Source organism: Stegodyphus dumicola, chromosome 3 (genome assembly GCF_044657685.1).
Source record: "Stegodyphus dumicola isolate Sdum_Otavi_A_Nest chromosome 3, ASM4465768v1".
Classification (NCBI taxonomy): Eukaryota; Metazoa; Arthropoda; class Arachnida; order Araneae; family Eresidae; genus Stegodyphus; species Stegodyphus dumicola.
The window spans coordinates 140565860-140588833 of record NC_140770.1 but is presented as its reverse complement, the minus strand read 5'-3'; the positions used below and the strand labels follow the sequence as shown (position 1 = coordinate 140588833).

Sequence of the window (22974 nt, the reverse complement as noted above, 5' to 3'; positions counted from 1 at the left end):
ATCGCTCTTCACCCCCCAAGCCCATAAAAACTGGTGCCCGGGTTCCCTTTTGTGCCCCATCCTTTTCAATATCTAAACGAACGACATCCCACAAGCACCACTCTTGCTGTGTATGCAGATGACACGGCAATTCTTTCACTAAACTGTTCTCGTAGCTTAGTAATCCAATTATTACAAAATCATATAAATGCACTTGAATCCTGGCTGCAGGCCTGGAAAGTAAAAATAAATCTTGAAAATCTAATGCAGTTTTATTTACGAAGAAGAAAAGCATTGATGCAAGTACACATGTTTACGTGCATAATTCTTCTACCCATTGCAGGCTCGCTATCTTGGTATAACTTTAGATCACTGGTTCAAGTGGTCCTTCCACATTACACAGCCTCGAGCCAAATTCGGAGTGCGTAAACGTACACTCCCCAAAACTGCTCCGAACAGAGTTCTTTCTACTGATTACAAAATACTCATTTACAAGCATCTCATTCTTGTCTATGCCTTTTTCGTTTATGTTAAGATTGTAAAATATCGATATTTCTGTTATGCTTGTAAAGCATCGATAATTAGAGAAGCGGTAGGTTGTAGTTGATTTATCTGGAACTCGGCAATTCACCGTAAGGTTAAGTGCCATACATATATTAAATTATGACTCTAACAGTCGTGAAAACCGGAGAAATTCGCTTGCAATCCTTCGCTACCTAAATACGTAATTTCCTTCATCTGCAGTATAGTTTCTAGTATTCTGCTGCATATATATCTCTTGTATTTTTTAATTATTTTTGTGCATTAATTTCCTAACTCCCTTCACTGTACTCTATGATAATGTATTATCAGAAACATGACTTTTGTAATTATTGGCATTTTTTTTCTGCTTGCTTTCGAAATTGCTTGCTGTTTCGAAATTGCTTGCTGTCTATGTGTCTTTGTCTCAACTTCTACTGAAATTACTCCCGCCATCTCTGCCGGTTACAGTTAGGTGTAATGATTCACCGTCTCCATCGGACTCGTGACATGTTCCTCATATGGTGTTTTTCTATCAAGCTATGTATTGCTTAACTGTGTTTTGTGTGTTATTTCTGCTTGAGCTATTTTGAAGGAACTCATACAAGGTATGACACAGAAAAAACGATAGTCTTCCTGTGTCTAGCTTGAAAACAGAGTGGAGTTAACAACAACTGTTTTGGTGACGTCATGCCACACTCCTCCTCTATCCATGTGGCCAGTTTCGACTTAATTGACCACTCCAGTGGAGAGTACTATGTCATTGAGTGAACACGTGCAACTGCATTCTGCCAAAAGAATGTCTAATGTAAAAACCTAATAGCAAATCAATATCAAGTTTCTTGTGAAACTTAAAAAATCAGCCACGGAGGAAATATTTCAAATGTTAACCGAGGCTTATGGAGATGAAACTTTGTCTCATGCACGTGTGTTTGATTGGCACAGGCGGTTTTCAGAAGGAAGGGACAGTGTGGAAGATAATGAACCTGCTGAGTGCCCAGCACATTCATCATGATTCAGTGGGTTCCCAGTAGTCAGACTGTTAATCAGTACTACTACATTGAAGTGCTAAAAAGACCTCGGTGAAAAATTAGGGAAAAAAGACCACAGTTGTGGAGTGATGGATGGCTGTTGCGCCAGGACAATGCAAGACCCTATCTGTCAAGCAGTTTCTGACCAGCAAAAATACTACTGTGATGGGCCATCATCCTTATTCACCTGATATGGCTCCATACGACTTTTTCCTCAAGTTAAATATTACTTAAAGGGAATCCAGTTTACCTAAATAAATTAAAGGGTACCCATTTTTCTGTAACTAAATAAATCTGGCAAATTACCAACGCATTAATCAATGTTTTCCATCGCATTAATCAATGTACAGCAGCCAGCAGCACTAACCACTATACCGATCAGGACAAACATTTCTTGAGTTTTTCTATTTTCAAGGATAACTGATGTTGTAGAGCTTATTAAAACACAGAGAATGTTATTCAGAATATTATAGATAGATGGATAGGTATTTAAGGAAATTATTCAATAAGGATATTCAACCAGAGAAAAATGCTTTTCTGATGAAACAATTTGTTTCTGTCTTCTAAATTCATATTTCATACTTGAATTTTTATATATTTGCCACTGGGAATTATTTCCTAATGGCATTCCTTCATTTTAGAAGTACTAAAATGACATGGAAATTTCAAAATAAACATATTATCTGCGAAAGCATTCTAAATTTCTAAAAACATATTTTTATTTGGTGAAAATAATGTACAATACTTTTACGAGATACAATTACATTTTCTGTGATATGGAATAGAAATTGATTTATGGAAGGTATTATAAAAAACAGCCAAACGCATTAACTTAAAACAAAAAAAATATTAGTAAATAATGAAAAATGAAAAGAAACATAAACAGATATTAAAAAGTAACCCAAATTTACCGACTCACGAAAGTGAGTCTGTAAGTTTCGGTAAATTCATCAGAATGCATAAAATATGGTCAACAAATCTCTAACAATATTAAAACGCTCATTCGCCTATTGTTTTAAATGCGCACAGATGAAATAAACGAGTGTATATTTAGCCTGCTTATATTATTCTTTTATTTCTGTTTTAGGTTATTTAAGCTTACTCGACATTCTGCTGGTCTCAAGATCTTGATCCAAACGTTCAAGGCAAGTGCAGGAGAACTGATCCTCCTTGTTTTCTTCCTCGTTCTCGGAATCGTAATCTTCGCATCCCTTATCTACTACGCCGAGAGGATTCAGGCCAATCCCAACAATGATTTCACCAGCATTCCTCTAGGCCTCTGGTGGGCTCTGGTCACTATGACCACCGTAGGTTACGGGGATATGGCACCCAAAACGTATGCCGGTATGTTCGTGGGTGCTTTGTGTGCGCTTGCTGGTGTGCTGACCATCGCGCTGCCCGTGCCTGTCATTGTCTCAAACTTCGCCATGTTCTACTCACACACGCAGGCCAGAGCCAAGTTGCCTAAGAAGCGGAGGAGGGTGTTGCCCGTGGAGCAACCGCGAGGTCTCAGGGGAAGAGCACCTCCCGGTGCGGGGGGAGAAAGAAGGGTGAACGCCCTCAAGCAGAACCATCCTAAGGATGTGCCCACACCCAAACTTGGTAAGTACCATCTGTCCTCCAACTTTTTTCCCCTCGCAAAAGACGTTTCTGTGACCAATGATAAATTACCTATCTCGAAATAAATTCATTGATTGCTATTATTTAATGTACGTCATGCTTTAAAATACTTCAGGGAATGAAGTTCGATGAAAAGCTTCAGGACTCTTTTTATTAGTAGTTTACCTTAACTTTCAAGGTGATTTATTATTAGTATCTTTTATTAGTAGAAGCTAGTGGACGTTTTAGAAATAATGATAGCTTTAATTGCAGATACTCAAATAGCAGCATCAGAGATTTTCTTTTTCGGTTATGAAAGGTGTAGAATTAATTACACGCTTACTGAGTCGAATTGCGTTCTTTAGTTTTATTCATTCGTTTCATATTATGGACCGTCTTTAAAATTATTCCTGTGAACAATGCCCAATTAATATCCTTGCTGCTTTCGTAAATAATATGCTTATAATGAATTTTTAAGTGAGCGTTTTGACTTTGCTTACTATTCTCCTATTATACTGGTGAGTTACATTCATATTCTAAATGTATATGGTTAATCATATATATAGCGAATTCTTCTGAGAATGGCAGTCAGGAAAGATTTTAAAATGAATACTATATTATGTTTGATAAAGCGATAAGTGTGTATTAGCTCTGAGGTTTATTTATCATAGAAGCTCTCAAAATACTGCACTTGTAAATACTCATTTATTGTTTAAGAAATGAACACATTTCATACAGTCAGAACGTGAAATAAGATGAAAGAAACTATCAAATCGTGCAATAAGAGGTATTCTATTTCAGACAGCACTTGTTAAAACATGTCCTAATACACTTATACAAGTAATTTTCAAGCATTGTATGAAGAAACTAACAGCGAAGAAAGACAACTTAATTCTTATAAATTCTGGCTCGCAAGCCCGCGCCTTCTAATTCGTTGCTTTACACTCACAAAAGTGGAGTCATAGAAGAGCATCCCAGAGAGATCCCACTTTCCAAATATAAAAAAGTAATAGTGCAGCAAACACTTTAAAAATGTGGAGGAAGTATATGGTAAATCTCTTTTGAATATTTGCAAGTGCCAGGAATATTACTGTAAATTTCAAAAAGGTAACATTAGCTTTATAGAAGCCAGCCACTATATGCACCCTGTCTTTCTTGATAATGTTGGGTCAAAATCTGTAATGGAAAGGTATCCTTTTGCAACTCTTGAATAGGGTTATGGCCCATTTCAGGCTTACACAGATGAGATTACTCCTTTTCCGCCTTTTCATTTAGGATCAAAGCTAAATAAAACTATGTCATCTCGTATCATGTGACTGTCAGATGTGTATGGAATGATGTCAGAATGATGCTTCATTCTTTGTGATGTATACATACAGTAAACTAAAGAGGGAGACTCCCAGATATTGACTTTTTGCAAGTCCTTACACGGTTAACTGCGCCATATCCTCCAGAGGTGATCCAAGGAGGCGTAACCCCTCCGGTCAACCCAGAGGAACAAAATTGCACACAGTCAAAGTTTAAACAGGCAAGTCAATGGTGACCGGTCTACAGCCACTCACCTACAAGCACAACGAAGTCAGGTCAAAGACGGTCCCCAGTATTGACCAAAGAGAGCCAAGCTCTCAAGGACAACCTTCGATATGTAACCACGTAGCTTCCCCTCAACCAAGGGCAAACAAGACACTATCAATAAGGTCCCTGCCGAGCCCAAACCTACCACCAAAGAATGGATGGTTCTAGTCACTGTGAAGACTGATTATGTATCCCAGGAGGCGAGTCTGTCTACGTACAGGTCTCAGGCAGTGTGCGAGAGATTACCCTCAAGTCGATCTTCGGGGTACACGTGTACATACAGCTGAAGTTAATGTAAATGGTGCTGTTATCTACTGTAATAAACATTAAATATTTGATACAGTGCTATGGTCAACTTGAGATACGGCAACATTGATTTTTTAAAGAATAATCGCGACTAAACTCTACATTTCAGATGAAAGCGAATAATTCAAATTATTAAGGATTAAGCTAGCATTAAATTTAACTTAAATAATATAATGCTTCAAAGACTGTCACAGTTTTAATAAAATAGATTCATTATTCATTTGATTGACTATTTTTTAATGTTCGTTTCATCGTGACGAGAATCATACGTAGAGAAAAAGAACTTTTACGACCGTCTCCCAGAGTTACTACATAACATTCAAATAAAGGTTATGTATTTCTTTTTCAGCAGAAATAGTTATTCTTAATCCACCTTAAAAACCTGTAAATTCCCTCCCAAGCTGAAATTTCACAAATTTTGATTTTCTGACACAGATATCTTCAGTAGAAGGAAAGAAAATTCCTGATATTGCACGATTTTTGTTGCCCTCTTCAGAAAGCCTGAAGTGGGAAAGAGTGGAATGGAACATCACGGTTGAAGAGGTAGCAGAAAATAATTCTTCATGATATTCTATTCATCGTGCCTACGTTTAAGCACGTGAGCTCTATATGAACTTGCTGAAGCTAATCGAAAGAATATGTGAACATCTACATTTCGCTTCACTCACGTGAAAAAAAATTCTTTCTTTATTCGTCTAAACTAGTGATTTTTAAGCTTGCAAAATTTCATTGATGAAAAAGAATGTAATTTCCATGAGACACTTAAAACGGACCTTCAAGGTTTTTTCTCCTATAAACCGGCTGATTTCTTTACCGGATAGAATAAACCTATTACAGCTTTAGATAAATATTATTAATTCAAGAAAAAAACGTTTAATTAAAGTTAATATCTTACTTAATCTTAAAGTTAATATCTTACTTACTAATATCTTGCTTCTGTTTCTTCAAAATCTGTTTCAAAAAGTGACAATATTTATGAAATGACTTGCTAACTGATTATGCTAATAATTAAAACATTTTACGTTTTCATTTTTTCCATAGAAGATTATTCTGCTCTTTGTTGAACTTATCTGAAGCAATATGTGTTTTCATAAATATTACATCAAGCAATAAGACCATTACAGAGGTGCAAAATTGACAAATCTCCTAATAAACAGACGATTCCCGATATTTTATCATATCTCCCAATCACCCGCTAATCTTTTCCTATTTTTTCTCAATATGGATTTCTTTCAAATTCATTCAAGAAAAACTTGGTTTTCAAGTGCTAGAATGAAACGCTATAAAGAAAATTTTTATGACAGCAGTCTAAGGCTACGATTTAGGGACTAAGTTAATTCTCTAACATTTTAAATAACAAGGTTGTGAAGTAAATTTTTACCTTGCATTCAAAGGCATTAAAATGAATATAATTTTACTTTTTTTGACAATGCCCGTTGTTGGAATGCAGTAAGACGTTTAGGGAAATCGGATGTCCTCGGGCTCTTTCTTCTGTACTCAATGAAGGACTAGCCAGCTTTCATCCCCTCACGTAGCACTTTAACTATGCTGTTAACTAATGATTTTTACAAGAGTTAACTTTCAAAGAGACATTTTATTAGTGTTCGGGAAAGATTCCTTGTGATATGTGAATTTCATTCATTGATATGTGAATTTCATTCATTGATATGTGAATTTCAGAAAACATTTCGAAGTAAAATATATCGCCTCAATAATTCCGAGTTTAAATTTTGGAGAGGGATGCGGTAAGAAGAAACGAATCCCATACGCAAGCATGTGTAAGCAGGAAGCCTCTTTGTACTAAAACGTTGGTCAACTGACAGTCTCATATTTCTGTGTTTTCGATCGCCATTGTACTATATCCTTTGGGATAATATATTTTCAAAAGAAATCAGAAATGATAACAAAATAATCAACCAATATCTTATTATTTGTACAAATAGTGTAATACAAAGTGTCCGAGAAAGAATTAATGAAGGAGAACAAAAATTATATCCCAAATTAATATATTTATTGCACTGTGGTTTGCATAGCAAGAAAGAACTTGAAAAATTTGCGTTCTAAAGCGTAATTGATGTAACCTAGTCTTGTTGTTTGCGTAATTTGAGCTCTCAAATTTAAATGCCAGGTTCGCTCTAAACCAGTCTTGTTGCGAAAAGAACCTTTTGAATTGTTCTTTCCAGTTATGTAAACTACGATGCAATAAATATATTTGATTTCGTAAGTATGTGGCATTCTTCTTCATCATTTCTTTTCTGGATACTTTGGGTTGTACTCACCACCATTCCAAACTGAAATATTGTACAGTTTCAAATGATGAATGGTAAGCAAAGTGAGAAAACTTTGTACTCATTACCTTGCAATTTTTTTAAATTACAAAGCTTTTATTAAATTTTATTAGATTCAATGAATTCACTCATTTGAATCAAAATTCGTGAGATTCAATACATTCATTCATCAAATTAAATTATTTTTATTTTCGTTGGAGTGAAAAATATTTATTCATCCCAGCTACGATCACATTAATTTCCCCTCCTCATCTGGTTTTTGAAAATTTTTCAGAACAAGTTATGCATTACTTCATTCGTTAATCTGTAGAGACATTAGGTTATTTTTGAAACAGGAAGAAGTGAAAAATGAGCAACTCCTTTGCCGGGAATCGAACACGGATCTCTGGAATACTCGCCGAGCGTGCAGACCACTACACTACGAAGGCACGCTAAGAAGGCGGGAGAAATACCTTATATACTCCCCTTTTTAAAGAGCGACTGGGGATTAGGAGACCCAATCGCCAAATCCTGGTGGTGGAGAACCATCATCCACCACTTTTTTTTTATTTCGGGTGCCACTGTAGAGGCATTAGATATTTTTTGAGAGCAGAAAAGACGAAAAAGGAGCAACACTCTCTTAGGGAATCGAAACACGGACCTCTGGAATACACGCCCAGCGTGCTGAATACTACACTACGAAGGCACGCTAAGAAGGCGGGAGAAATGCCTTATAAACCTTCCCGTTCAAAACAAAAAAAAAAAAAAAAAAAAATACATTATCCTACCGACCTCCTTCCTTAAGGCTACCGTCTTTGAAAGAGACCAGAATTCATGAGAACATAAGTTACCAGTAATACTTCGCCCCCCTTTCTAAAATGACCACTCCGTTTGAGACCAAAAATCTTCAGGAACTAGAAGGCATCGTTTCATAAAGGATCACATTTTTTTATTTAGTTTTCTTTTGCTGAAAGGCACGGCATGTCACTGATTTTCAGCTTAAAGTCCCCTTTGCTGAAAAGCACGGCATGTCACAGATTTTCAGCTTAAAGTCCCCTTTGCTGAAAGACACGGCATGCCACTTATTTTCAGCTTAATTTTTTAGACTGATTTGTATTCCATCCGAGATTAAAATCTTCTGAAACTGCAAGGGATCGTCTTATAAAAGATCAAAATTTTTCTTCATATTTAGTCCCCTTTGCTGCAAGTCACGGCACTGATTTTCAGCTTACTTTTTTCATCTTGATTTTTTTTTCGTATTTATTCCTCTTTTCTAAAGCCACAGCAGGCCACTGATTTTCAGCAAAATTTTTCGAACAGATTTTTCTTCCATGTAAGTTGTTTTAATCCATTATTCAGACATACGGAGTTTTTCCTTCCTGGTTCGTGTTTCTAGCAATATGAAATTTTAAGAAATTACAAAAACAAAGTAAATTTACCAAGACAACATAATTTGATATTTCAATCGTTATTCTAAACTTTACTTCAATATATTTTGCATCCAAACCATGCGGTAACTTTTTAAATGTATAAGTCTACAATATAAATCACATTGCACTGTGAAGTGACCTATTAACGCTGTTAAATATACATCTACAAACATTCCTCCCAAAATCGCTTCCCTAATTGGTGCAAAATCTCTTCGGTTTTATGTATCGCAGAGCTGGTAGTTGTGGATGTGTTTTAAAATATCCCTAAACAATTATCTGACTTTTACATAATCATGGAATAAACATCAGAATAATCTTTACACGACGATAAATAATACTACTTAATAACTTGATAGTCAGTTAAATTTAAAATAATTAAAAATTAATATTATAAAGTATTTCTCCCGCTTTCTTAGCATGCCTTCGTGGTGTAGTGGTCAGCACGCTCGAGGCGAATTCGAGAGGCCCGTGATTCGAGTCCCAGCGAGGGCATCGCTGGTTTTTCACAATTCCTGCTTCCACAAAATCTTAATGACTCTGCCCGAACTAAAAGGTGGTGAATGGTTATTATGATTCTTCACCAACAGGATTTGGCGACTTGGTTCCCTAATCCCGAGTCGCCCTTTTAAAGAGGGATAAATAAGGTAGACTTAGGGCGCAGCTCGGTCCTCTTTGCAAATAAAAATTGGCCCTATGACCATGTTTGAGCTGCGCCTTTTCAAAACTATAAACGAGAAGATCCAGCGGGCCGGCCGCATCCCAAATTACCAACTAAATATATAAGACAAGAAAACTTTAAAACTACAAATTAAGCCCCGGAAAACCAAGCCCCGAGCCTGAGTAACAAAAAAAGATTATAAAAAGCTGCTAAAAGAACTCAAAAGATACATTCAGCAAGCGTTCCGATGTATAGCTGCTAAAGCAACTAAAAGAACTCAGAAGATACGTTCAGCAAGCATTTCGATATATAGCTGCTGAATTATTCTCACTGATACACAAAAGAGAGAAGAAAACATAAAATAATTCAAACTAAACAAAATGATCTGTTATAAGGCCAAAAAAAAAAAAAAAAAAAAAAAAGAAAATTATTATAAACATACAATAAAACACACACACAACACACATACACGAAATTATCCTATGCCAATGGCCTCTTTATTGTTATTAATTGTCTTCATTATTTCTCTATCGATTTTCTTAGCTTATATACTAAAGCTAAGAAAGTAACTTAGTATATAATTACTTTCTTAGCTAAATACTAATTTAGTATTTAGATAAGAATATAATTTGGAATATAAGGTATTTCTCTCGCCTTCTTAGCATACCTTCGTGGTGTAGTAGTCAACATGCTCGGCGTGAATTCGAGAGGTCCATGGTTCGAGTTCCTGCGAAGGCATTACTCATTTTTCCCGATTCCTGCTTCCAAAAAATCCTAATGACTATACATCATCTAATTTTGCACACTCAAACTAAGAGTTTTAAAGTTTTCAGGTTTTTACCCGTTTGGGATTCACTAATAAACATTGCATTAATTTTTATTTTGAGGTATATTTCTAATACTATTATGTTTCTTCCTGTAGCTTGCATTATTCAATCAATCTTAAAATCATAAGCCTGAAGAAGTCTATCTCAATAAAATATGCTAATATTTCTTTGTTACTGTTAAGTCGCTTCTTGGCAGCATGAAGAAGGAATAAAGTGTGTACACTTTATTCCTTCTTCATGCTGCCAAGACGCGGTTTAATACTTCGGTGCTTGAATGACGCAAGAGTTTTTCATAACACTTTGGGAAGCAAACATGTTTGAATTTATACTAAGAACAGAACACAAAACAAAATTATTTAAAGGAAATAGGCAACTATGTACACAAACATAGCTAGATAGATAGATAGATTAAGTTCAAGAAGAGCAAAAATTAAGATTAGCCTATCTAAGGACAAAGGTGTAGGGAGAATATTTAAGAGGTCTTAAAAGTAAAAATGAAACTTTAAGTAGGTCAAAAGTCTATTGTATGGGATGCAAATATGGTAAAAACTTTGATGAAAACATCAAATTTAAAGAATCAATGATAAACTAATACATTGAAAAGTAAATAAACAGACGAAAAATTTTTAAAAAATAATCACCTCTATTTAATATTTCAAACAGAACTTGTCAAGCGGTAAGTATAACAAAAAAATCGACGCACCAAAGAAGGAATCATGCGATTGATTTGAAATTTCGTATGTATAAATGTTTAACCAAATATACAAAGAATAAAATTTGGTGTCCAATGAAAATTTGGTGTCCTTGTAAGGATTATGTTAATTTTATTAACAGTTAAATTTTAAGTTAAAGTTCCTTTCCTGTCAAATTCTTAACTTCAACTTACTACTTCCGGCCAGAACGTAGTTTTGGAATTTGCTGAATATTTAATGAGAAGGAGCGGTATTTAAACCACGAAGTTACTTACTGAGAAGACAGAGAGAGAAACAGAGTTTCTGAACTACGCGCGTCTGCCTTTTTGGCCGCTCTCTCTCTCAAAGCTATTTTTACGCTCGGCCGTACTCAGGCCCTTGCTAAGCTTCGTAGTAAAATAGGTTAACTTTTTGAAGACGGGATGGCCATTATAGTGGCCATAGAGTCCTCTCTTTGAAAAGACGTGGTTGTCCACTTTAGTGGCTATGTCTTTTCCCCCCATTTTCAAGGCTGAAAAGTGGGGTGAAATGTCAAATTTGACGTCCCTGGGGTTTTAATCACTTATCTCTTTCAAAGGTCTTCCTTTTGGGACATAGACGCACCCCTCTGAGAATCCATTAAACTACACACAAGAATCTTTGTTGCAAATAGGAGGTGATTTCTTAAAGGGGGAAAGCATTCGGTTCAAGATTCCCGGTCCTTTGGTAGCTTTTACAGCTACCAAAGCCCCGGCCTCAAAAGGTTAAGGGGCCAACTCTCATTGAACCTTGATAGCTTTGGCTATACTTAGTTAGTTAATCTTAGTTTTAGTTTAATTCTTAGTCTTTTAAGTTCAAGTCCAAAGTGCGGACTTTATTTGTACACTCCCAGGCGGAGTTTTGTTAAATCTTATCGAAATAATAAAGGGTTATTTACCCGTCTCTCCTGTTGTTTCCTGTCTTCGAAACTCTAGCGATTATTCGCTTATCAGTTCCTAGGTTCCTCACTTCCAACATTAACTTAGAATTCCAAAGTGAGGTATCTTACATCCTTAAATTCTTTATGCATATAAATGACGGGGAAGAGATAAATATAGCATGCAGTAGAGCCAGAGCTTTCTAACACTCGTCTTCCCAAAAGCAACTTAACGAAATTCAGGAATGCTGTAAATAAACATTCCCTTTAAAACGTCATTAGTAATATATTTTCGTTGTTTGAGACATTTTCAGAAGAGGCGAAACCCAAATTCATTTGTCTGAAATTCCAAGCTCACCACTTTCCGAGCCGGACATGTCACAGCCACTCCTCTTCCATTATAACCCATTAAAAATGGTGTTTTCGGTCGTGATGACACCCAGTTGTCATTGAGCATTAGGGCCGACCCATCAGCAATCGTCGTAAACTTAATAATCAGGCGAAAGAGAAAATGCGAGAGAGAATAGCTTAACTATAACATTTTAAACTACTGCACACATTCTTTATACATCTGAACAGCTTAAAGAAGGGGGAGCATATTTTCCCCCAAATCGATTCTGCATTCCTCAGACTCGGGGGAGAAGAAGGCATATGGGATTCTTTCCATAAAGTGGATCGATTTCTGGCTGCTAAATAGATAACGGTCCTCTTTCATTTTTTACCCAATCCCTGAAGTCAGGCAAATGGCATAACAGATCATAATGACATATGCCTATTATGACACCTATTCATCAAATTTCCTTGTGTGTTAGGGAAATATTTCTCATAAAATACAGCGTAGAGTTAAGAAGCGGGTCTAGACAGATAATTTGGTTTTCTTCCACTATAAACCTATATCTGTAATAATAAAAATATTTATGTTCTTTCATAAAATTGATGTATGAAGTCGTGTGTCGTCAAACCTGGTGTTATTAACCAAAAGCCAGACAGGGATGATTTTTCTAGGCTTTTATAAGGCTTTTAAGTTAAGAAACTAGTCTTACTAAACATCTCGAAGAAAATCTCTTTTGAAAGGTTTACTGTTTTTAGAAAGCGAATTGCACCTAATAGAGATGTAGTATCTCTTAATTATTATTAATGTAATTATCTCTAATTAAAGTATCTGTTGCAAGCCTCGTTAACAAATGATCCAATGACTAAATGCATTGCTAGATCTTACATAATTAAACCCTTTCTTTATTAAATAGATTCATAATGCTCTACGTGGGGTGAATTTGCAATGAATTAATATCACAGCAAGTTTCTTTTCAATATAAACAATTCTTTCCAATGTCCCAATTTTTTTTCATTTGGCAAGACTATCTTTATACCTTATTTTAAATGTATGATTCTGTTTACTGTACCTTTAATACCTGAGATATTAGTTCTTAAAATAATAAGCTAATTTTAGCCCTTTAAATCTCAGTTAAAACAATACACCGAATAACGACTATTGGGGCAATATGAGGCATTCATTAACGAGGAACATTAAGCATATGCGAGGAAAAAAGAAACAGGTAAATCCGCTTCTGCCCAAACCTGCTGGTCAAAAAAATCACATTTGCTTTTTTTTTTCAGCCAAAATTATTTAAAAAACATCTTTCATCAGCCAATTAGAATTTTTAGACGTGTTTCACATTCACAAAAATCTTTCAGTTCCAGTTAACGATCCCGATTCTCATCCATCTTTACCCTCAGCGTTTAAGGAAATTATTTCATATTTGTTTTCTTTTTTTATCCCTCGATGGCGCCAGTAGTCTCACTTCTTTCATTGTTATGTGAATTCAGGCTTCTCTTTCGTCATTTGCATTTCTGCAGCTAAAGAAGCAAGTTCTATATTTAAACTTACGAAACTAGTCCTGAAAATTTATGAATATTACGTTGATTCTTATTGCTTTAAAACTCTTTAACTGTTTTAAGTATTAAATTTGAATCAGCATACCAGTATTAAAATACATTGTTTTGAAAGTTTACGATTTTTATGTTTTCAAACTTTTTTTTTCAGTTTTGAATTAGTTTGCTCCTCCAAACTAGCCCTTGATGAAGAACTAAATTATTTAAAAGCAATAGCTATTGACAGGGGCTTTTCACCCAACATTATTAATCAAGCAGTTAAAAAATTCTCATCTCAGCACACTAAAAGACACAATCTTGTTTTAAGAGATTATAAAAATTCTGTTGTCATTTCCCTTCTTTCCATCAATTAGCTATAAAGTTGCACATATTTTGCAGAAATTTAACTTTCCGGTTGTTTATTCTCCCATCAATAAAATTCCGAGTTCCATACTCAAGGACCCCATTCCGGATAGGAATTCCTGGGGTATTTCTAGGATTCCTTGCCAGTGTGATTTAATTTACATTGGCCAAACTAAGAGAGCCTTAAAATTTCGCATCAAGGAACATGAGGCATATGTTAGAAAAAAGGAAACACAGAAGTCTTCTGTTGCTCAACATTGTTGGTCCGAAAATCACACTTTCAATTTTTCTGCTGCCAAAATTATTCAAAAAACACATTCGATATGAGAAGTGGATTTTCTAGAGGCATTTCACATTCAAAAAAAAAATCTTTCTGTTCTAGTTAACGATCCTAATTCCAATCCAACTTTGCCTTCGGCCTTTAAAGAAATTATGTTTTAGTTCTGGTTTCACCAACAGATGGCGCCACTTGCTTATTCTTGTCCAGGCTTTGTTATCTTATCTAATCATTATTTCCTATCTTGTTCATTTGCGGTTTTGCAGCTGAGGAGGGTGGTTCGGTAAAACCATCGAAGCTAGCACTGTGAAAATTTTGTAAATATAACGCTGATTTTTATTGTTTGACTTCTGAATTGGCGTAGATTTTGAGAAAAATTCTATCGATTTCGAGGCGGTCAGGCATAATTCCTTCTTCTTCAGAATTAAAACCTTTTTCAACAATTTTATATGAAAATTAATAGCCTTTTCGGGAAAATTGCTCCTTTGGGCTATAAATGATTAGAGCAAAACGAAAATGAAAGTATAGCTGTCTGTTGCAGAAAATAGTAACGAAACGTAAAAACTAAGGTATTCGAATATTGAAAGCATTGATAAAAACTGGATTAGAATTTATAATTTCCTTTTACTTTACTCATTGTTTCCGTATAAAATGATTGTCATTGTTCCTGTTTTCAATTCTTTTTTTCTAAAGAAGAAGACTTTATGACTGATTGCCATAAAAATCAATATAGTTTTGGGAGAAATCTACGCTAATTTAAGGTTCAATTTTTCCCCAATTTTAAATTTACTTTAGAATCTTACTCTTTTAATTAGAATATATGTTACTTATTTACCAGTGTTTAGTAATTTCCCAACCTGATCATTTTCTCATATTTATCTTTTTTACCCATCTATGCTTTTGAAAAATCCGATACTTTTTTAACCCCTCCGTTAACTTTCACTATTATAATTTCCAATACTATTATTTTTTATTAGTAGTAGTTTTATTGTTATTATTATTATTATTATTATTATTATTATTATTTATTCCATTACCATTCCATTTCGATTTTTATAATTATTATTATTATATTGTGATTATTATTATTATTACTATTATTGTTATTATTGTTGCTATTTATTCCATTACCATTCCATTTCGATTATTATTATTCCATTACTGTATCATTATTATTTTACTGTCTGTTTACTTTATTATATGTACTATTATCACTCTCACCATTTCCTTTTTTATTACCTCCATTACCTTTTATTATTATATCATTACCTTTATTATATTTGTATCCCATTTCAATATATCCCTTACTTTTCCCTCCTTCATCCATTATACTATAAAAAGAACCAAATCCTGTTTTTATTTTATTGAGATAGAAGCTGTAATAATTTGAAATAAAATAAATGATTAAAACTCATACGTTGACAATAACTTTATAAAGCTAAAATACTGCATTTCATTAAATAATGATGTTTCGTTCCATTCGAGGCGCTTCATTGATAATTTAATATTTTTGTTTTACTCATTTACCAACTTATTTTAATTGCCATACCTTCTGGACTTCCTTTATGTCTAATTGCTTTTCAGCGTTTTATCCAATCAATAGTAATTACGTTCGGAAGCCAAAACATTCTTATTTCTTTCTTTCTGGAGTTAATTGTAATTATCTTCAACAAACAGCGACCGAAATTTATCATTATTCGGAGGTAATATAATTTATTTCCTTTCTGTTTAGTAACTGATAGTTAATGAAGGAAAATCGTGAAAAGCATGGAAGATTATTTTCTATTAACTTCCTATAAGGTTCGTGTTGGGTATCCAGTATTACATAATCTGCGTTATAAGCGAACCAGATCTCGTGCAAGCCTGCGATGTTTATACATAACCTCGTAAAATAGCTGTTAACCGATCGCATTTAATGATGCGAGAGATCAAAAGTATCGCCTGGGGAAGTTTGTTCCATAATCCCCTCATTCAAAGTGAACTGCCCTGAAGCTATGGTAGTTTGCCAAATGGCTGATATTAAATAGCGTTTCATGATTTACGATGTGAATATCTAGACGTTTCACACTATCATAAAGTAAAATTAGGGGAGTGGAGAGAATATTAGGTCAGAAAATGACGCCACACCAATATTCCTTAATCGCGAGCACAAACTCAGTGTATTTTTATTTGCTCAGATGAGAATTTGATGTTGCTAACATAGCATATTTACCTTTATCTAAATTTTCTGGTGTTAAACCTGCTCCGTGCCAAATGCAGTTTCACAGTCGTGCTTTAAGCGTTTTTTGAAAATATAAACGTTATCTCTACAGATTCTTAACTCTGTATTTAGCCAGCTCGGTATTCCTCGAAGACATGTAAGGAACATACGCCTTTATCTAGTGTTTCCAGTAGCGGTGTTTTTTCCGAATGTACTGTTGTAAATTTCTTTAATATTTTAAGTCATTCCATTGCATTGTATTGTATTTTTATATAATGTAATAATGTGCATTGTTAGCCTAAAAGAACTTTAACCTGAAAGGACTGTTAGTCTCGAAGCATTTTGCTTCGTAGTCTATAAACGGCTGTATCACTTTTCAAATTGTTACCATCAAATATTATCGTCCTGTATTATTCTTAAAGAAAAATGGAATAGTGAAGAATCTACATAAATGTATGCATTTTTCTAGCATTGTGAAAAAACAACAGTGCCTAGAGCATTTAAATTTTCAGTAACGTTGATCTCCATCCGAATATGTACACCTGGAAGACTGAATTTTGAATTTCGGATTGCTTTATTATTTTGGATTACATATCTTGTAAATCTTTGATGAATTTTTGATTATCAAACTCAACGATTTGAAAACGAGTAACGGCAACACTGTACGGAATTTTAAAAAATTATCTCCAACGCGCGAGACTGTTGCCGAAGAAGTATACGATATTTATCTTTCAATTTTAATTAATAAACTCGGTTCAAGGAAAGCCATGAATTGCCGCGATCGGAAATAAAATTCTTTTATCTTCCACGCACCAACGTGTTGCCAGTCTTTAAAGCCTAAGATAACATCAAATTTAATCTGGAAGATTATTGAGTAATAAATTGCGCGAGACTGTATGTCGGGAATTCAAAAGGTATGCTGTTTTTAAATATTTTGTGATTGTTGTTGAATCGAATTTTATGTCTCGTAAAGAACGTCATATTTAGTAAATAAAGTTAGCACACAAAATGTTAATTATAAAAGTACAAAAAGAGTTTTGTATGCCATCTTAGTACGAAAACTGATATGATGGACTGAGAAAAGACTGGAAAAAAAATTTAAAACACTTTTTCCAACACTTAATACTGCATGGGAAATTCTAAGCATATACTGCTTTTAAAATTTTTGTAATTTTGCTGTTGAACTGAATATGGCGCAAGGGCGAAGAAAACGATGCTTGATAATAAAGCTACAATGACAAAAAGAAACGCAGCAACAGACTGATAAACTGCGAGCTCGGCGAGAGCGCAAGAAACCGTAACAACTCCTTCTAGGTGATAGTTAAAATTTGAACCCTTTCAGATTTTATATTTTTAATTTAGTTTTTTAGTTCTTTACGTTACTTTTAGAACGATAATGAATGTTTTTTGTAATTGAATTTGTAGCCACTCTTTTGTATATAAGTGTTTGTAACTTAAACAGAGCTGCAGTTCTTTCAATTCCAAGCGCAGAATCTTTAAATTGAAAATATAGCACAAGTAGAACGTGAGATGTAGTAAACATTTCCTGACGGGCTTTGGCGAATTTTGTGTCGCGGAGTACAATTTCATACCAGCTTCGTGATTTTCTGAAAGATTCGATAAAACGATTTTCGAAGCCCAATTACTGATTTTTCTCGAATCTTAAAGCAACCCGTACGATGCTATATAAATAATTTAACAATATTGACAGCTATTTATTTTACTATGGGTTATTACTATTTGCAATAAATTGTCATTTTCTTCCTACTCATTAAAAGAGATCGTTACAATTCCGTAGCTGGCAACAGTATCAATTTCATCATCTGAACACAATCGACTGTAAATTCCAAACACGTTTAAGGAAAAGAAATAAAAAATATTTTAATGGCATTATATTTACATTACATATTAGCATATCATTCTTAAGTTTAGAGTTTCATTAAATTTCCCTCAGCTGTATTAAGCCTAATCTTTTATAATCGAATACTTACTAATATAGTTCCATTTTTGAAACATAAGTTACAATTAAGTAAGATCGGCATTATCTCGAATAATCAGCGGGTTCTATCTTTGAATATACTGTTACGAAATGTCCAAGCGTGGCAACCCTGCCTTTCCTTGCTATTTTATGGCAACCCTAAAAGTGCTTTGCGGGGAAGCCATCTTACCGCGCTTGGACATATCCATTGGGGTTTCCCCGCACAGGTTCGAATCCTGTCGACTGCGCCAAATTGTTGCATTTTTCTTTTCTGACACCAGTTGTTACGTTATTTTCTTCCTTAACGTTCGTACAGAGTTCGTGAGCATTTGGAGTGAATAATGACAATACTACTTGATGAAGTATCGAAACACACTTTATTGACCAGTATTGTCAGGACAGCTCCAAAACACGTTTACATTCGTTGAAGATCTACTGTACACTCGCTGGAACAATCAGAGACACCGCCTTCACGCTATCACAGTGAAGACAGCTTCACTGCAAAGCACCAGAGTAAAGCTCCCAACTCTGCTGGGTCGTTCTTGGAACTCCACGTACTCTCGAGACTCTCCACGCTACAACTCACGATGTACTCGACGACACACACAGCACAGCTCTCGACTCTTCGGTTCAGTCGTTTCCGGAGCTTAACACGCTCTCTAGACGATGCACTAACCGCGATATACAAAGAGACTCGGTGCACACGACGACCCACTCAGCACTCGCTGCCCGGCTGCCAACTCGATCGACTCCGCAGGGATTAACTCGCTAGACGAGACACCAACTCGATACTAATTATCTCGCACTTTAAGAGGCACTCTCACTCGCCCTCTCGACGAGACACACACACTCACCTTCTCGACGTGGCACTGTCTCAATGACTGACTATCAGCTCGCTAGACGAGGTACACACTAACTGACTGCGGAGCAGCAAGGTTCATATAGCTTTCGGCTTGTGTTCGAGAACATTCTGGGCTAAACCGATAAGAATTCGTTCCAGAAGGTTCTCCAACCGTCCATGGTATATCGCCGATTTTTCGCCAAATGGGCGATTTCTCACCAAATGTGGCTACCCTGCCTTACCTTGCTATTTTATGGCAACCCTAAAACTGCTTTGTGGGGAAGCCATCTTACCGCGCTTGGACATTTCGTAACAATACTTTTTAGTTATTTCTTTTTCATAAATGCCCTTAGCAGATTCAAATAAAAAAAAGAAACCTTATTTATCACATGCTTCCTGATTTCTCATTCTTTCCTACATTGTATCTTGGCAAGTAGCTTCAGCTATTATAAAAAATCTGATGTGTACACCACATAACTTCCTTGTACGGAATATTAAATTATACGCATTTTTTCTTGCATTTTATTTAAACTTATTAGATTGAATTAAACTTACTTCGCCGACAGCGCATAAACCACAATACAATAAATGCATTCTTTAAAATTCACTTTGTTTACCATAGCGACACTCTGGCGCTAGGATTACTTAACAGTATTATATTACATTCATATTATAACTCAGAATGCACAAAATGTATATCATTTAAAGAATTATCTAATCGTTGCCACATGTTCTATTCAAATACTATAATAAAGCCAGAACTATGTACAAAAGAAATTAAGCAAACAAAACAAAAAAGGAACAGTTTTTCACAGACGATTGAGTATTTCTCATTTAATTAATTCAGTTCTCACTTCGCGAGAAGTCAAAAATACATAAAAACTCAAAATAACTATATTACAAATTACGAAGTAAATCTCAAACGCTTATTTCCTCAAAAAAATTCCAGAAAGAATTAAGCATGATTTAATTCGCAATAATAAATGAATGCTTAATATTTGTTGTTGCGAAGCTAAGTTTCTCTAGATTGGCATAAAATCCTTAACCGGGAGATAAAAACAACATAATTCAATCAATTTTAAAGCAAAAAATGAACAATTTACAAACATATAAGAGTAAAGAAACTGAGATCACTGAGCCGGGTAACAGAGTGGATATATATATAAATATATTTATATACGTTTGGTGCGGCCGATTGCAACCAAAATGCGAGGTACATATCTACATGTTATAGCAGTCCTATATATAAAATTTCAACGTCCTGAGGCTACTCGTTTTTGAGTTATGCGAGATACGTACGTACGCACGCACGTACATACGTTCGTACGGACGCCACGAAAAATTCTCTTCAGAATTAATTTTAAAGCAGTTTTATAATTTTTTTGAAGGAAAAGAGTATTTTATTCTGTCCTTGCGTACAGATATCACGCAAAAACATCGTTAAATTGCATTCGATAGCGGTCAAAATGGATATTTTCGTTGAAATATGCTGCCTGAAACTTTTCGCGATTACAATACTTCCTTTTTACTTCGTACAAGGAAGTAAAAACAAACGATGATGTACTTTCCGTTGTTGTTGCTGTAACGTGTCTCTCTTGACTGATAGTTATATCAGAGCAAATTTGCGTATTTTATCGTAGAGGTTACTTTAAGTTTCTAAACAGTTATTTTAAGCATGCTTTACTCTCTATTCTCGTTTCCCATCTACTTTCACTACCAGAATGAGTTTTTAGTATCGCGCTGTATATAAATGAGTTAGAAGGAGTATTTAAGGAAGGTTCAGCTTAAGAAGAGATAGCTTAGGAGGCCTTAGTGGTGCGCGTTTGGCGTCAGGCTACTTCGTTCTGTTGTTAATCGCCTGCTAAAGTTAAATTAAAGGCCAGCTACGTTAGGCACTTGTGTCTAGCTTCGGCTAAGTCAGTTTAGTTTAGCATTAGATTACTTTCCTATTTTTCTTGAGTTAAAAGCCCAAATGGAGGCTTTCTTGTAAGCCTGAGAAGGGGGCCATCTGTGATCATTTCTTTGAATAAAAGGGTATTTTAACCCTTCTCTGAACTCTGTCGTTAAATACTCGAACTCAACGATTACTCGTTAACCAGTTCACTAGGTTTCTCTACATTCGGCATAGACCAAGAAGTGAGGAACATCATAAGAGGAACGCAGAACTGCGACCGTAGCTGCTATGGGCTTTGGGCACATTAGAGGTGACAATACAATGGTGCCCATTTGTGTCCCAATTTTGAAGGAGAAAACATTCTGCTGGCCGTGTGTTTTAAGTACCTCTATACCGCAAAGACTTGTAAACATCTAAGTTTTCTCCTGGAATAGAACCGGGTGCCAATGATAGGCAGCCAGTAGCGCTACCCATTGTATCAATCAACCGCGAAGACAAGGTACAACATGTTACAAAAAAAAGCTATAACCCATTGGAACTCTCGAATGACTGAAAATTCCTTAAAGTTAACAGTTAAACACTTTTCTTGTTTAACTGTTTCAAAATTTATAAAAACAAAAATTAAAAAATCTTAAAATTTTTTAAAACTGTAAAATATTTCAATTTATGTTGAAATTAATTACAAAAATATATTATAATTCGAAGTAAAAAACTGCATTTATAAAAATATTGGTTCTTCACTAAAACCTACTACTTTTGCAGTAAAACTACAAAACTGCTACTACTACTACTACTACTAGCAAACCTGCTAGAAATCTGTGCTTTTATAGCAAGCATATAGATAGATTTAAAACAATGTTGTAACTAGCTCAAAGCTTTCGGTTTTAAAGCTTTTATTAAAATCTTTACATACGATTATCATTTTTTCAAATGGCTGATCTTCAAACATGTTTCTCGTCGCTGCTAATACTATATTTCTCATCTTTATAACTTCCAGTTCTAGGTTTCTCAACCAGGAGAGAATTCTCCCATAGGGAGGAGTTTCAAAGTTTCAGTGGGGAATGCGGTCAGTCTTTTCCATTTAGCTCTTAAATATTTAATTTTAGTTTAGGAATATAAAAAACTACTTCTGTTCAAGTTTTGGTATTTGTCAACATTTCCTACACTTTCCGTTGTTTAATTTATAAAGCGCGGTCGAAAATAATATTGTTATGAAATGTCCAGACGCGGTGTAAGATAGCTTCCTCGCAAAGCAGGTTTAGAGTTGCCAGGAAATGGCAACGAAAGGCAGGGTTGCCATATTTGGAAAGAAATCGCGCATTTTGCGATGTTTGGCAACAAAACTGGCGATATGCCATAGACGGATGGAGAACCTTCTGGAACGAATTCTTACCGATTTGGCCAAGGATGTTCTCGAACGCAAGCCAAAAGCTACATAAAACCCGCTGGTACACGGAAGCCTAGTCGAGTCAGGTAAGAGTCAGTGAGTGAGTGTCTCGTAGTCCAGTGCCGAGTTGGTCGTCTAGTGCACAGAGAGAGTCTCTTATTAGTGTATTGGGATTTAGTGCATCGTCGAATTTTATCTTAGAGTGTGTTGAGCTCCGAGAACGACAGAACTGAGTTGGAAGCTTACTCTAGTGTATCTTCGAGTGCATCGCGAGTTGTAGCGTGGAGAGTAAGTAGAGTTGTAAGTAGAGTTCCGAAAACAACCAAGGAGAGTCGGGAGCTGTATTCTGGTGCTTTGCCGTGAAGCAGTCTTCACCGTTATAGC

General features: G+C 35.2%; 1 protein-coding gene across 2 annotated transcripts in view; it reads left to right on the top strand.

The window, feature by feature from the left end:
* The window catches only part of LOC118202245 (potassium voltage-gated channel protein Shaw-like), a 437925-nt gene that overhangs the window by 280269 nt on the left and 134682 nt on the right, over window positions 1–22974 (top strand). For both annotated transcript variants that reach the window (XM_085813375.1, XM_085813376.1), the window contains exon 5: window positions 2617–3131. In XM_085813375.1, the coding sequence (XP_085669501.1) occupies window positions 2617–3131 (515 nt within the window). The remainder of the gene's footprint in view (window positions 1–2616; window positions 3132–22974) is intronic.